General features: G+C 41.1%; 1 protein-coding gene across 1 annotated transcript in view; it reads left to right on the top strand.

Annotated features, from left to right (window-relative positions):
* The window catches only part of LOC111260229 (uncharacterized), a 101,931-nt gene that overhangs the window by 85,701 nt on the left and 1,213 nt on the right, over positions 1–15,017 (top strand). Inside the window, exons 4-11 of the mRNA XM_022832827.2 lie at positions 3,570–3,740; positions 8,180–10,008; positions 11,609–12,038; positions 12,185–12,495; positions 12,682–12,979; positions 13,139–13,421; positions 13,528–13,653; positions 14,065–14,217. Of these exons, the coding sequence (XP_022688562.1) occupies positions 3,570–3,740; positions 8,180–10,008; positions 11,609–12,038; positions 12,185–12,495; positions 12,682–12,979; positions 13,139–13,421; positions 13,528–13,653; positions 14,065–14,217 (3,601 nt within the window). The remainder of the gene's footprint in view (positions 1–3,569; positions 3,741–8,179; positions 10,009–11,608; positions 12,039–12,184; positions 12,496–12,681; positions 12,980–13,138; positions 13,422–13,527; positions 13,654–14,064; positions 14,218–15,017) is intronic.

Raw genomic sequence — 15,017 nt, forward strand, 5'->3', positions numbered from 1 at the left:
TTCTGTAATATAGGCAAAATATCCAAATTGCCAATAATAAATGAAAAAATGAATGATAAAAAAAACTAATTTGATTTTCCTAACCTAACTGTTTTCAAATGGAAGTATTTACGGTGCCTAGTCCATGTGATACTGTACAGTATAATTCGCAGTAACTTCAAGCATTTTTAAACTTTAATTGAACGTTACACAAGGGTTCCTTGCCCCACTGTGTTATACATGTATAGAGGAGCTTTCCCCTTTACCCCCCCCCCCCCCGTGCAACGACGAGTGATATTCAGGGGTCCGCTACGTCAACGACGCATTTCAGGCATTTACGTGTAACAACAACCGCAGGAATATTGAGTCACACAAGATTGAACACAGTTTCATCATTGGATATGAAAATACCAATGACGAGACTACTTTTACCTACGTTAAGTTCACTGTCTCCTACCGCAGCAGCGGTCGATCAATAATGCGTGAAATTGTCTACCTAGAGCGATGTAAAAAGACGGTTCTAAGAGCTGGATGTGCATATGATCGTGTTTTCACTGTATGTTACCACGGCCAGTATAAACTGTGCATAGGAAAATTAATTTAACTAAAGAAATTCATTCTACAAATGATTGTACATGTAAGTCTGAACAAATATCTCGACAGCCACAAAAAAAAACCGTATTTAGATCTGTGAATCAGCATTGTTGTTGAAATAGCTAATGTTTGTGCTTATACACATTGAACTATGCGTTCGTTGTCGAAGTCACAATGGGTTAGATCTCAGGTTAGCCTAACACCTGTACATTTAGAGACGACGCAACTTTCAGCTATCCTTCCTTCCTTCCTTTGTGAGAATGTGTCCATTGCACTAAGAAACGTTCTCCAAATAAATTGATGATATATTCTATAATAATTTTGTTTTTATCAGGTCTAAAAGGCTCGTTTCGAATGCTACCTATTTCTTACAGCGAATGATAAAGTTTAGCCCAACTAATACAGTAATAGCTGATCGTATTCGTTCTGAAGCTCTCTAATAATGCGTGATCTGGATGGGAATCGCAATGTTAACGGCCTCCGAAACGAGATCGATACTTTTTCTTATCCAGTTGTTGATTAGCTGTTGTTTTATATGACAATTATATTGCATGACACTCCTCAATAGAGCCAATGACCGATTCCTCTTGTCTGGCTGCAGACACGCAGTCGATACAAGTTAAGCTCGATAAACAAATTTATAGTTTCGTCTATAGTAGATTTATACCTAATTATATTTGAAATTTTCGTCGAAAGCTTCCGAACGTCGAACTTGTTTACGCTGTCAGATACTAATTTTGCGTGTTTTTTAAGACGAGAGCATTTTGACGAGGGTATATATTGTATAAACAATAAGACATAGCTGGCGTGTGCATACACGAAAGGACGTTCGTTTAGAAAAGAAAAAAAAAGCTGTATTCAAATGTATAGCTCTTGAACATGGAATAGCGCTAGCTCGAAAGCGACGCATTCGTTGAAACATTTTATGTTTTTCAATCGTGTAGACATCAAAGGAATATGTTAAGAGATTTTGTCTTTGTATTTTGTCATTATATTAGAAAGTCAAAGGATGAAGCGCTAGCAACCAGAAAAAGTACAAGACCAAGTATTCATGGTTTTGGCAAAGGAAGACTATTAAGCCTATCTATTTGCATAAATCTCCCGTGTTTGCATCTTGATACAAACCACAGAGTGCGTACACTCAATACATTTCTATTTTTTTTTCAAGAAATTTTTATACCACTACCAAGCGCTTGATAATTTTTATCACGGAAACTCACGACAGTCATATGCAGATTGGGTAATGTTACATAAATATTTGTCCTAATGGCTATCTCGTAATCGAGAACTTTTTTAAGTTGAAAACGATTGATAGCCATTTTCCACAGAAGAGCTCTCGAAATTATCGGAGTCGACTCTACCAGCCGCTAGTCAACATAGATCTTGATGGTTGTATGAAACATTACGTCTTCACTGACCAAGAACAACACAAGATCTTGACATGAACTATGATGATATAGTTTGTAGCTGATTCGTTTTGGCCCCTCGTTTGGCCGCATCGTTATGTTCTAATTATCTACGGGACATATTTAGACGAATATGTTGAACGTTACATGAACTTGCATGATCTCTGTTCTATGGCAGGGTATAACGAAAAAGCTAAGAAGTAGAGCTGTTTACGCCAATAATATACGGGATATAATAATAACATGGGAAAATAATAATGAATACGGACGGGGCTAACTTGGTAACAAGTTTTTATCTGGAGATCGCTGAGAAAGCCTAATCTTAATTTTATGCTTTCAGCCGCTGGATGTAGTAGTGCTAGCGGTGATACCGCTTCGTTTTATCATATTCTGTCAGAAGATTCAATAACTGATAGATACATGCTGCCAAGTGCTCTACCGTTGTCGCTTGCGTCCATTGAGTTAAAAAATTCAGTGAAGCAAAAAAATCTGTGATGCTTTGGAAAAAATCTATAAAGCTTTCCAGACTTTCTCTCATTCGAGCTTCAACTCCTTCGGCTACGCTATATTTACGTCGATACACGTAACGGAATGGGCTCTCAAAATAACACTCCATTTGTTCAGTTATCTGCCAACATTTAACTGCTAGATGGCCTCAAAGCTCAAGAGCAAATGGTAATTCTGTAAGTTCGCGCACGAATCTCACTAATAACAGATCTGCTTTCATTTTACAGCCTTAAGGGACACGGTAGCAAGAACAAGTTCATGAGGCCGGTGTCACGATATTACGCACCTACTAAGTCGTAAGCTTAAACGAAAAGAATGTCAAACTCTTTCTCAACAAAAAAGAAGAAACTCATCATAGATCCAGCTGGGTTAAAGCGAAAGTAAGATTCTGTCTGAGGAGATATAACATACTCAGAATACGTGTATTACTGACGTTGTTGAAGCAAATGCTTGCGTCGCTTTCTCGTCGATAGTCCTTTCCTTTCCTTTTCTTTTCTTTTCTTTAACGATCGTCTGTCGGTCCGAGCGAATGTCCACTTTCGCATCATGTCATTGATAAATTTCAGTGTGAAGCACAAATCAATCGCGAGACATGAAGACGCACACTTTTTGTGCTGTTCGTTACAAAAATAGTTTGATTTGAAATGCACTTTGGCGCGTGTGTAAATGATTATCCATTAACAAAAACATTTTACTTCTATTTGTTTATCTTAAATTGCTAGTGATCAGCACTGTTCCTCAAAAAAAATACACCGAGCAAAGGTCTCGGCTACGCGACGTCGTCCTACATTAATCGACTTATGAAAAACAGGAAGGAGAAGCCCGAAACACAGATTTGTTCCACTGTAACTTATTGCGATAGTTTAGTGAACTGATTGGTAGTTCCGATCACAAGGACTTTGTCCGTGTTGACGAAGAGCTGGCGATCAGAAAAGCACCCATCAGCGAAGAAAAATTTCGCGCGCATAATTCGTAATTGTCGTTAGTGTGCCTATGCACAACGTTTTCTAGCCAATACAAGGTAACGCTGGGTGTGATGATTCTGAAGACTTTATGTGTTTAATTGTTTCGAAAATGATGCAGGTGTATCGGCTCCTCGCACAGGACTTTCCGGCGCAGCACTTCTTTCTGCACGCGAGATTTCTGCCAGAGTATTCCAGGATCGGGACATCCCTCACGAGCATGCGTCAATGGTCGCCGTAGCCTTTGGACACTTTGTCTTCCATGATATCTCGCACACTCCACAAACAGCAGGTAGGCTAAAAACAATGGAACTGTCAGGATAACCCGATTGCCTTGTTCAGGAAGATCTTGACGACTGGCCATAGGATCTCTAAGTGCACGGGCTAGATTTATGAAATCTTCTGACTTATTGCCAATCGTTTCTCAATAGACAAACGACCCTGTGAAGAAGTAATTTCGGCACGGTGCTATGAGGCCGCTAGGTGCGGCTGTAATTCGTCCGCTAGCTTTTTTCTTCGATAAATACCTACGATATATAAAGCGCCGAAGGTTTACCATACTTATTTAGAGGCCAACATTCATCTCAGATCAAATCCCATTAACAAATCAAGAAGAAATATGCTAGCGTTGACTAGCTTCTTGCTCCTATTTAGAGTACGCCTACTCTTGGTGCTATCAATATTATTATCCATACGGTACTGTGCATATGCAGCAAACATGCCTGAGATGGTGGATCAGATCAAAGTTCCATTGATCAGTAAACATTATCCAACACTTACAACTCCTGCAACGGCCGCTAATTCGTTCGGTTTTTTCTTCTAATAGCTTCCCTTGTCAACTGGGTACGATCCTTGAACTGCACGGCATCACAACTAACAACTGTGAAGCGCTAGATATGAATACTTTTAATAGTTCACAACACGGATTCACAGCACGCGCAGATGCATGCGGGAATATAGATACGGACCGATAAATGCTTCTGTTCACATCTTCTATTGGTGACGCGTGCGCGCTCTGACACTGCAGACGCATACGAACCGATGATGATATAGACAAGACTCCTTCGTCGGTTAAATGTTCCAGCGGTACTAACATCGTACGCGGACGCCTTAAAGATCAGAAAAGATGCCGAATTATAATCTAATTTCCAAGTTATTATTTTATCAATTAAAATATCAATACGCTGTTATTACTATAGTGAAAATAGTAAATTGGCGTGTGCTTTGGTCGATGTCTTTATGAGTGGGATAGGTATAGCCAAGTGATACATAATGTTTCTGTTGTAGTCGTTGCGGTAGACTATCTAAACGTTAACTTAAACCGTTAATGTCAATACGTAACTATACGATTGCCAAAACTTGTGGACCCGACGATAGTTTACGTCTAAACGGACATAAACATACAAATCAGCAAAAGCTGACTTGATGAAACATGAACTGATAAGCGTATAAGAGACACTACACAAGCCATGGTTCCTCGGGCTTGTCGTTTCAACCGCCCATTGACGATCTATCATATCAAGCTGACTAGTTTAACAGAAATGAAGTAAAAATAATAATAATCCTGAAATTTTAATATCACTAAATGTTTGTTACAGTGACGTTACTAAGATCTGTAGCTGCAGAGTGGTGTGCATTAGTAAGACGTTATAATATTAGAAGGGTTGCCACAGAGGCTACCATGCTTTTTCCCTCAGGTGGTACATTGTGCTCAACAACCTACAAAGAGAAAACGGTACAAGCAGGATGAAATGAAAACAAAATACTAATATCGGCAATAATAATGATAACATAAGTGTTTGCTTCGATTCTATCCTGTCTCCATCATTATACAGTCAATTTATTTGCAACTTGTGATTCACTATTCGTAGAAACGAAGAATCGAGAAGACTCGATAGTCCCACCGGGGGAACGCCACAGCCCGACGCAATCGTTCGATCGCTATCAATTCGAGATACCACATAAGGTTATACAAATATATGGGCTGCCATACATAAATCTGTGTAATTAGTTAATTTGTGTGAGTGTGCAAATGCATACCGCTGATATTTTATTTTTACATAGATACACAGCGACGCCATTTTAAAATTTCTAGATGAATGTGAAAGATAGTTTCCCAAAGTGGACTTTGGCCGATTGTGCGGACTACAACGAAATATTTCGAAATACTACGAAGTGCGAACCGTTGTATAAACAATGCTATCTACTGCCACACTGAGCTCGATTGTAAACAAACCATATTAACCTGCACGTATGGTATTACCTATAGTAGCATATATGATATCGTATTGTCATTTATCCATTACTACGTACGACATTAGTATTCGGTGCCCAGTACGGCTGATTATGGCGACAATGAATTTGTCGTCGTCGTCGTCGTCGTACGAAGAAGAAGAATCGAAAGCGACGAAGGAGACGTTGGATTAGAGAGATACACCATTCCCGATGGTGGGATTTGGGATGGTCAGCGGTTATTGGTAGCTTGCACAGGCATCCTAAGAAAAGCATTTTGTTTCTAAAAAATCGAGATAAAGCTTGTTGAGTGACTTAGGATAGAGAGAAGTGTAACTAGAGCCTATATTTTGTACTTTTTTCACATGAAAGAGTACTCTCAGCTATTGACAAACGATGTTCAAAATTCAGCAATTAGACGCTTTCTTTGCTGGGTACTATGCAATAATAATAATAATATAACCATGAACGACAACCTGGCGGTTGCCGTTTGCTAGACCGTTAACAACAGTTGAAATATCTGAACAGAAAATCTTGTGTAAAAACGACCACTGATTGCGCCATATCGCGCGCGAAAACTTATTTATTAGGTAGTTTCACCTTTGACCAAAGCCACTATTCTTTAGGGGGTTTACGTAAGCTTGAAAATGAAAGAACTTGAAGTAAAATTTCCCCTGCGTCCGGCAGCAGCAGCAGCAGCAGCAGCTCCAAGTCTGAGCTTAACGATTATCAGTAAAATATGACAATAAAGATATTTCCAAGTTGGGAGAAGTCTGAAAAAATACAAAAGCGTACTTTAATCGGAAAAATTCAACGCTGAATTCATAATTAGGAAAAAAAGTATTTGCACACTGTTTTTTTCTAATGAATGTTAAAAAACTGGCAAGACAAGTAAAGTAACTCATTAGTAAATTACCACCATAGCTAATGATAATGGTGAGAACAAGCTTGCGAATCTTCTGCATAACATCGTTACTATTGGCAGTGCGTGGATTGGGCACCGGTTGTAACTGTCGGTAACTGTGTAACACTGATGATAGCAACATATTATAGCATAGTTTTCAAAAGTGATTCTTTGAGAAAACGATATTGTTTCTATTAGTTACAAGTTCAACATAACAACTCGTTATATGTAAAATATAATATTTGTCCGTAAAGAGCAAAAGGTCTGACTAACGAGTTCACATCGAATGATAGATATCTGTTTGAGATTATTTCAGTTTGTTACGCACCTCCTCCCCCTCATTTTTACATTTATATCGTTTTTCGATATCAGACGCGTTCACGAAGCGCCTCATGAGCGCCTAGTGAGACATATTTGGACAAATTTCAAATTTTCACGCTTATCAAGTCTACGGGATGCCGCTATAGCCGAAGTTCGGTAAATTCGTTTTGTTAGACTTATGGTAAGAATAACATATTATCCACTGTATACATCATAGAGATCTAGCCAAATTTATGTTATTAAATAGTCCTCTAATGATGTTTTCCGTTATGCGTAGACGTCTTCTTCAGGTAACAACGATTACATAAGAAACCTCCCGAAGTTATTGTTTTATGACAATACATTACGTAATTCCCTATCGGCGGCAGGGACTAGGGATTAAGTTTTTTTAGCTCGATAGCTAAGTGAACATTGGTTAAATGAGTTACGTCTTTGCGCCAAAGCTCAATCGTGCCTCATTCACAGATTGATTGTTTATATATCTTCTACTGATCATAAACACATTTGATGTACATGGCCCTCGATAGCATTAAGGTAAATGCAGCCTATATGGTTAGGACTTCGAGCTAAATTTATAAAGACTCTCAAAGACTCTGTAAAATGGGCTCGAAAAACTACGCATGAATGCTTCCGGTTTCTAAGGAAAAGCTTTTTGTTAAAAATGTTTGAGTCACTGTGGTGTCACCACCAAGCTTATTCTGAAACTGAACAAATAATTGCAATCCAAAGCTTTGTGGTAAAGTTCAGCTTATCGGTTATGAACTGAGGACCAACAGGCAAAAAATATCAACAAGCTGTTTGTCATTGTTAAAAAGACTCTAATGTATATCAATTTACCAAGCACCAAACACACTTTTCCGTTAAAATAATGTCGAACATAGCATTCGAATATCATGATCAGTAACGTGCGACGGAACGCAGATGCCCTAAAGTACCTGTCCTGCAAAGGCCATGATTTGATAGTATACAAAAATCAAAACAAGAGTAAAAAAAATAGATATACTTTAGGGACGTTATGTTGAACCATAGATATTTTTATGTCATACTTATTGCCGAAAACGATTGCCGAACGATTGTGCTAATAACAAAAAATACCAGCAATTTAATGAATCGCCATAGAATTTTTTGCCGAGCTTGGTGTTTCATGCATTGTTTATACATTACATTATTTTGTAAACGACTACCTGTTAAAACTGGTCTTGTGTACGTATAGAGCGAATGTACTATATGCATTCAGTAGGAAGCCTTAATGATTTTTTTTTATCTCCGCTCAGGCTTCCAGGGTGCTCGTCTTAAATGTTGCAATGTGCCTCCCAACCTCAAGCATCCGGAGTGTTATGAGATCAGCGTGTCGCCAAATGACTCCTTCTATGCAGCGTTCAGACAAAATTGCCTTGACTATGTACGGTCATCAACTGCGCCCCGAGAAACTTGCGGTTTAGGCCCTCGTGAGCAGAACAATCAGGTCACATCTTTCGTGGATGGTTCAACGATCTACGGCTCATCAGAAGCAGAAGCTCGATTCTTACGATCATTCGAAGATGGCCTTTTGCTTACGCAACGAAATGATGCTGGGGAAGAGATTCCTGTTGGAGATGCTTCATCCTTGGACTGCCGTGGCTCAAAAACTGCTCCATGTTTCAGCTCAGGAGATCCGCGAATGAATCAAAATATCGGTTTGGCTTGGATGACCACTATGTGGATCCGTGAGCATAATCGTTTAGCTCGAGAACTTAAGGGGCTAAACCCTTTGTGGGACGACGAACAATTGTACCAGGAAGCACGTCGTATTGTTGGAGCAGAAATTCAACACATTGCCTATAATGAGCTACTTCCTACTCTTGTGGGTCCTGAAGTTGTTGAGAGATTCGGCCTCCGCATGGATAGCAATGGTTTTTTTACCGGCTATGATCACAAGCGTCTACCAGGAGTTACAAATGTAATGGGCTCCACTGGGCTATGGGCCCTCTTATCCGCTCTGCCAGGCAATAGTGAACTTTTCGACGCTCAACGCTTCCGCAAACTTGGATCCATTCCCTCCACTGAAACTGCTTTCCATCCCCAGGATCTCTATAATTCCAATCGCTTCCGTCAGTATGTTGCCGGAGCACTTATGCAACGTGCACAGCGCATCGATGCATCCTTCAGTAAACATATTACTCAAGACATGTTTGCTTCGGATAGCAATCAACCTGGTCTTGATCTAGCCTCTATTGCCATTCAGCAAGGAAGAGATCACGGTCTGGCCGGATATACAAAATGGAGACAATTCTGCGGTTTACGCGATATCGACAATTTCGATGGTCTAGCTCAAGTTATGGACCAAGACACCGCTCAGCAGCTGTCGGAGCTATACGAAAGTGTTAGTGATATCGATCTCCTTGTAGCTGCTCTCGCTGAAACTCCCGTAGAGGGAGGTCTTGTTGGCCCTACGCTAGCCTGTATTTATGCTCATCAGTTCCGTCATCTTCGTATCTCGGATCGTTTCTGGTATGAGAACCCAGGTCAGCCTAGTTCCTTCACTAAGAACCAACTGCAAGAGATTAGGCACACATCTTTGGCTAGGGTTATCTGTGATAACGTGTTCCACACTGGAGTAATTCAACCTCGTGTTATGCAGTTGCCTGACCCATGGCTAAATAACCTGCAATCATGCGACGATAGACTTCTTAGCTCCGTTAACCTTGAACCTTGGGCGCAGGAAAGTCCTCTTAAGGTATTGACCAATGGTCTAATGATTGATGTGCTAAACGATGCTAGCAACGCTCTTCGAGGTAATCTTCTTGGCGACGGAGAATTTGGATCGGGTCGGAACAAAGGCTTCATGCGAGCTAACGTGATTTCGCGCAACGTGCACAATCAGAGTGAGGTGCTCGAATTGGCTACGAAAAAGCTAATGAATGAACTTGGACGTGACAAGAGGCGAACTATCGATGACAACTTCATCCCAGCCCTGCGGCATGTGGACCTTTCAAAGTTCCATCGCGAATTCGAAGAACCCGCCGCTTGTGAACCCACACGTCTCCAGCCTTGCAATCCACGTACGCCATTCCGAACTATGTCTGGCCGATGTAACAATCTACGAAGCCCTAATTTCGGAAAGGTTTGTTCCTTTTATGCATTTTATCTGTGAGCAGGTGCCACGTACCTTTTTTCACCCGAGTGATTCCCTTAGCGAAGGCCGTTCGGAGTCTAATAACAACTTTAATCAAAAATTCTCTTTTGCTTTATCTATCTTAAATTGGCTCAGTATAAGACAATTTAGTTGGCCGGAGCCCAGCCATTTCAATACGCTAAATTTCTAAACAAGATATTAGAAACACTTTATGGTCTCAACAATAGGGGTAAACTCACGTTAAATCATTTATAATATGCTACACGATATATTGAAAATTTCAGGATATGCTTATAATATTCACTATTACTAAATAGACTCAATCAATAAGTTTTCACTTCCAAGGCCAATTGCGCGGCGCTAAAGCGATATATTTTAAAATGATTTTGACCTATGAAAACAATACTGTTCAGCTTTACACCGGTATACTACATGTTGATAAAGGATTAAGCAAACGAGTTGATATAGTTACTATTAGCGGTACTTTAGGGCACTACCTCCAGCAGCAACCACCCTTTGGGACATGTCGCTGATGCTGTTTTTTGCTGCTTCAGCTCTTATTGGATCCTGTTATCCCACATTAGTGATTTTTTCCCGAACGTTTGAGATTTCCTGTCCTTGCGAACTTGCAATTTTATGATTTTCCAGATCTGCTTTATGGGATTGCTGTTTTCCCAGTGCCAGCGGGTGCTTCAAGCTCTGTGACTAGGCGCCCCACTCGTCACCGTCAGGGAATCATTCGCGTCCCTAAGGCAGAATTTTCCTCTTGATAATTTCAGCACATTCCTGGTGCTCTAATGTATTCCTTACGCTAAATGTGTCATCCCAGTGTCTTTGGCACAAATCATCATAAAATTTGACAGATTTTGATTTCCGGTACGACGAAGTTTTAGAAAAACAGGTCTGGAGGCATGAAAGGCAGTTTTCGAAAAATTTCAAAATGAGAAACGTTTGAAAATCCGACCTTTGCCTACTTTTTAATTTTTCTATATGATTTGCCCAATCATAAACCGACTCGTTTTGGTTGAGCATTCTTGGCAAGTCTGCTGTCTTTGAACCCAGCCTCTTTGAGTTTCCAGTACAGCGTAATTTTCGACACGTTATGTAAAGAAACATGCAAAATGACCAAAAAACACTCAAGTCAATCACATAGACACTAGCACTTGCTTATTTCACGCCGGAACAGTCGTGGTAGATGCTAAGGCAGAGCGCATCGGCACTATGTGGTTCGAGATATTAGTACGAAACATAAATGCCGGACTCGCATGAATTAGATCATAGCGAGCTACCACGCCTGCAACAGCTAAAACACGGTATCTCAGTTTTACATATAAGATTGTCAGCCAGTAGGTTGAAATTGCCTTCAGGTGTCCTTATCGATACATGGTATTAGTGTATAGTAGAATAACGCCGCAGTCGTAAGCCAAAAACCGCTTGAAAGATCTCGTTTTTAATGCCGCGCAATAAATAATGGATGTTAAAACTATTTGATTGAGTACCAACCGTACATTTTTTTTATCCTTCAAACTACGAGCTGCCCATATTTATTCCAGTACAGAAACAGAAATGAGGACACTGTCTTTTGTAGGTGTCTCATTCGTTCCGCCGCATACTGCCCTCTCGATACGACGACAACATCAGCTCGGCTCGTCAGACCTCGGTAACAGGTGCTCCGCTTCCCCCAGCACGAGTGGTCTCCGCGGCTGTACACAGCGATCTATCCGTGCCTCACCAGAAGTACACCCAAATGCTTATGCAGATGGGACAATTTATGGACCACGATGTTGCCCACACCCCACTAAGCGAAGGACCTAACGAGTCTACACTGAAGTGCCGCAAATGCGATTCTCCGCAAAAGGAGAATCAACAAGAATGTTTCCCGATACCGATTCCCCACGGGGATCCTTTTTTCCCATCTGTATCAGTCAAATCCGGACGTCCCTTGTGTCTTCCCTTTACGCGTTCGATGAGCGGACAGCGAACTTTGGGTTCGAGAGAACAGATCAACCAGGTTACTGGTAAGTCGACCATCTGCGAGGAGTATTAGACCAAATTTTCTTAGCATTTTAAACGCGTGTGCCATAGTCGACAAATTAGAGAAGGTATTCATACCTATAAATCCATAATATGAAACCTATGATATCAAGCGACTCTTTTATTTCAGGGTTCCTTGATCTTTCGACTGTTTATGGCTCGGACAACTGTGCTCGTGAAGAACTGCGTCTTCTGCACAGCGGTCAACTGAATATGTCTGCCCATCCTGCGGATCAATCGCTAAAGCCTCTTCTCCCAGAGATTCAGGGTGCAGCTGATTGTCTGTCATCAAATGATCGTTGCTTTATTGCTGGTGACACTCGAGTTTCGGAGCAACCTGCACTGACCTCAATGCACACTCTATTCGCTCGAGAGCACAATCGTATCGCTTTAGAGCTCAGCCGACTTAATCCTCATTGGGACGATGAAAGATCGTTCCAAGTATGTCTTATTTGCTATTAATTATCGAATATATAAAACAATGCATTTAGGTATGACAAAACCACGCTCTCGAGCAGACTTGACTAACTATATCGCAAACCATGTCTTGCATCCCAGTGTAATTCTACTTGCCGTAACTGACATATCGGTTCCCGCGCATGCGTATGTGTGTATTTACTTTCGCAGGAGGCTCGACGCATTCTAACAGCGATGTATCAACGGGTGATCTACAGCGAATGGCTACCTCGAGTGCTCGGATGGGAAGCTGTCAGTCAGTGGGGATTGAATCTCCTCGATTCTGGATATTTTGCTGGATACGATCCCACGTGCGATGTCGGTGTCTTCAACGAGTTCGCTACAGCTGCTTTCCGTTTTGGGCATACCCTTTTGCCCCCAGCCTTCAAGCTTCTTGGCCCGGCTTACAATGAGATCGGTCGCATTAAGCTAACAGACGCTTTCTTCAACTCGCAGATCCTCTACAAAAGTAAAATTTCCGTTTGTCTAGATTTGCAGGTAGCCATAATTATTAATTTTAGAGAAACAGCTTTTTAGCGTTTCTACAGACTTCGGGATTACGATTCCGCGGCGTGTGACAGCATCTCTGCTCTCGTTTTTATGAGTTTCCGGTTTATTTACTTTTTAGGAGACCAACTAGACCAACTGGTTCGTGGACTAATGGCGACTCCAATGGAGAACTTCGATAATCACGTTACCAATATGGTAACAGAGCATTTGTTTGAGTCGAAGACCATTCCATTCTCTGGCCTCGATCTTGTAGCCATCAACCTGCAGCGTGGAAGAGATCACGGGCTGCGTGGATATAATGACTATCGAGAATTCTGCGGTAAGCCACGTCTTAGATCGTTCCAGGATCTCCAGGGCGAGGTTAGTCCTAACGCTCTCCGAGGACTCTCCAGTGTTTATCGGTAAGTCTTACAGGCCGTTTGTACTATATTCACTCAGAAGTTATTCTATTATTAAGCCTTTATAGTACGTAGAAACTTCTAATAATGATATCTGTTTTCGCTACAGGCACGTGGATGACATTGATCTATTTTCTGGAGGTCTGTCCGAGATCCCCCTGCCTGGCGCTGTTGTAGGACCTACATTCAGCTGTATTATTGGCTTCCAATTCCAGAGATTGCGTCGATGTGACAGGTAACAGACGCTTATATTTTTACTGCTAGAACCTCGAGAAGGGAGGTTCAGTGACTATCCGACTCGGTAGCTTGCAGCACATCGAAGCGGCCAGAGACAGAATTCACGCTGAAGGAACAATACCCCTCAACTTAGCGTACCGTAGCAACAGTAGCACTTAACTTGTTTGTGACATTTACGTGATTAATATAATTATTGACTATTATTCTTTGACAATTAGTTAGCTATTGTATTACGTGAAATTTATTTACGATGGAAATACATAAAAATATTGCACAAAAAAGGTAGAGACGCAGTGATACCCTATCGTTAAACATTTAGTAATCCGCAAAGATGGCGCGGATGAATAACGCTACACACTGTATGGACGAGTAAATACGATTGTAAACATTATTCCCCATCATCTTTCAGATACTGGCATGAAAATGACGAGCATTCAGTTCGCTTCACGGAAGGCCAGCTTGCCGAACTTCGAAAGACTTCATTAGCAAAACTTCTCTGCGAGAACATGGATACGACTAAGTTTGTGACAAGATCCGTGCTCGACCTTTACGATCCGTTCTTGTAAGGCACCAACATAAAATCAATTACTTTTATTGTAATAACGATGCACCAGTACTGACATAAGTGCTATTTGTTCAAATAATACTTCGTCCTTAAATAGCGATAGAGACAGAGATCACTGACATGCTATATACAGGCCGTGAGGCTCCGCCACGCTATTCAAGTGTACGTCCTAGTGTACGGCCTAGAGCCGTGCGCGCTTTCTGCACCCTCGTTACCGGATCTACAGAAATGCGGCAACTTCCGGTTAACGGTCATTCAGGGTTTACCGTGTTGGAGTCGATTATTCTCGACATTGTCGGCACTGACCTAACTTGCTCACTCGAACTGAAATAGTTACCTCGTCTGTTGAAGCTGCGTTTGTTCATGAATACTCGCATGGACCCCAACATTATCTGTGATGGTTAACTTCAAAAGTAGTTATTGCAACAGGAACTAACTCCACAGCAAGAGGCACCACCAGCACAGAACTTCACAACTTACCCGACCCTTTTGTCCACCGACGAATGCGCTAGCCTCTCAACTTCGTCTATTCTAGCGACGACGCACGAATACCTCTCCCAGTGCTACTAATATAACATAAAGAACAACAGCGACGGGAATTCCTAGGATTATTAACGGAATAATAATAGTAGGCTAGGCATGCGGATCATTATGTCTAAAAGGACATATCAGGCAAAATCAATAATCTAAAAAATGCTGTTAATGAACATATTATTGTGGATAAACGATGCGAAGTTGAAGTTTAAAAACATTCACATTTTTTATTATATAGCAGGATAAATTCATATTAAGCGTCT

This window comes from Varroa jacobsoni, unplaced genomic scaffold (genome assembly GCF_002532875.2).
Source record: "Varroa jacobsoni isolate VJ856 unplaced genomic scaffold, vjacob_1.0 scaffold_42, whole genome shotgun sequence".
In the NCBI taxonomy this organism is placed as follows: domain Eukaryota; kingdom Metazoa; phylum Arthropoda; class Arachnida; order Mesostigmata; family Varroidae; genus Varroa; species Varroa jacobsoni.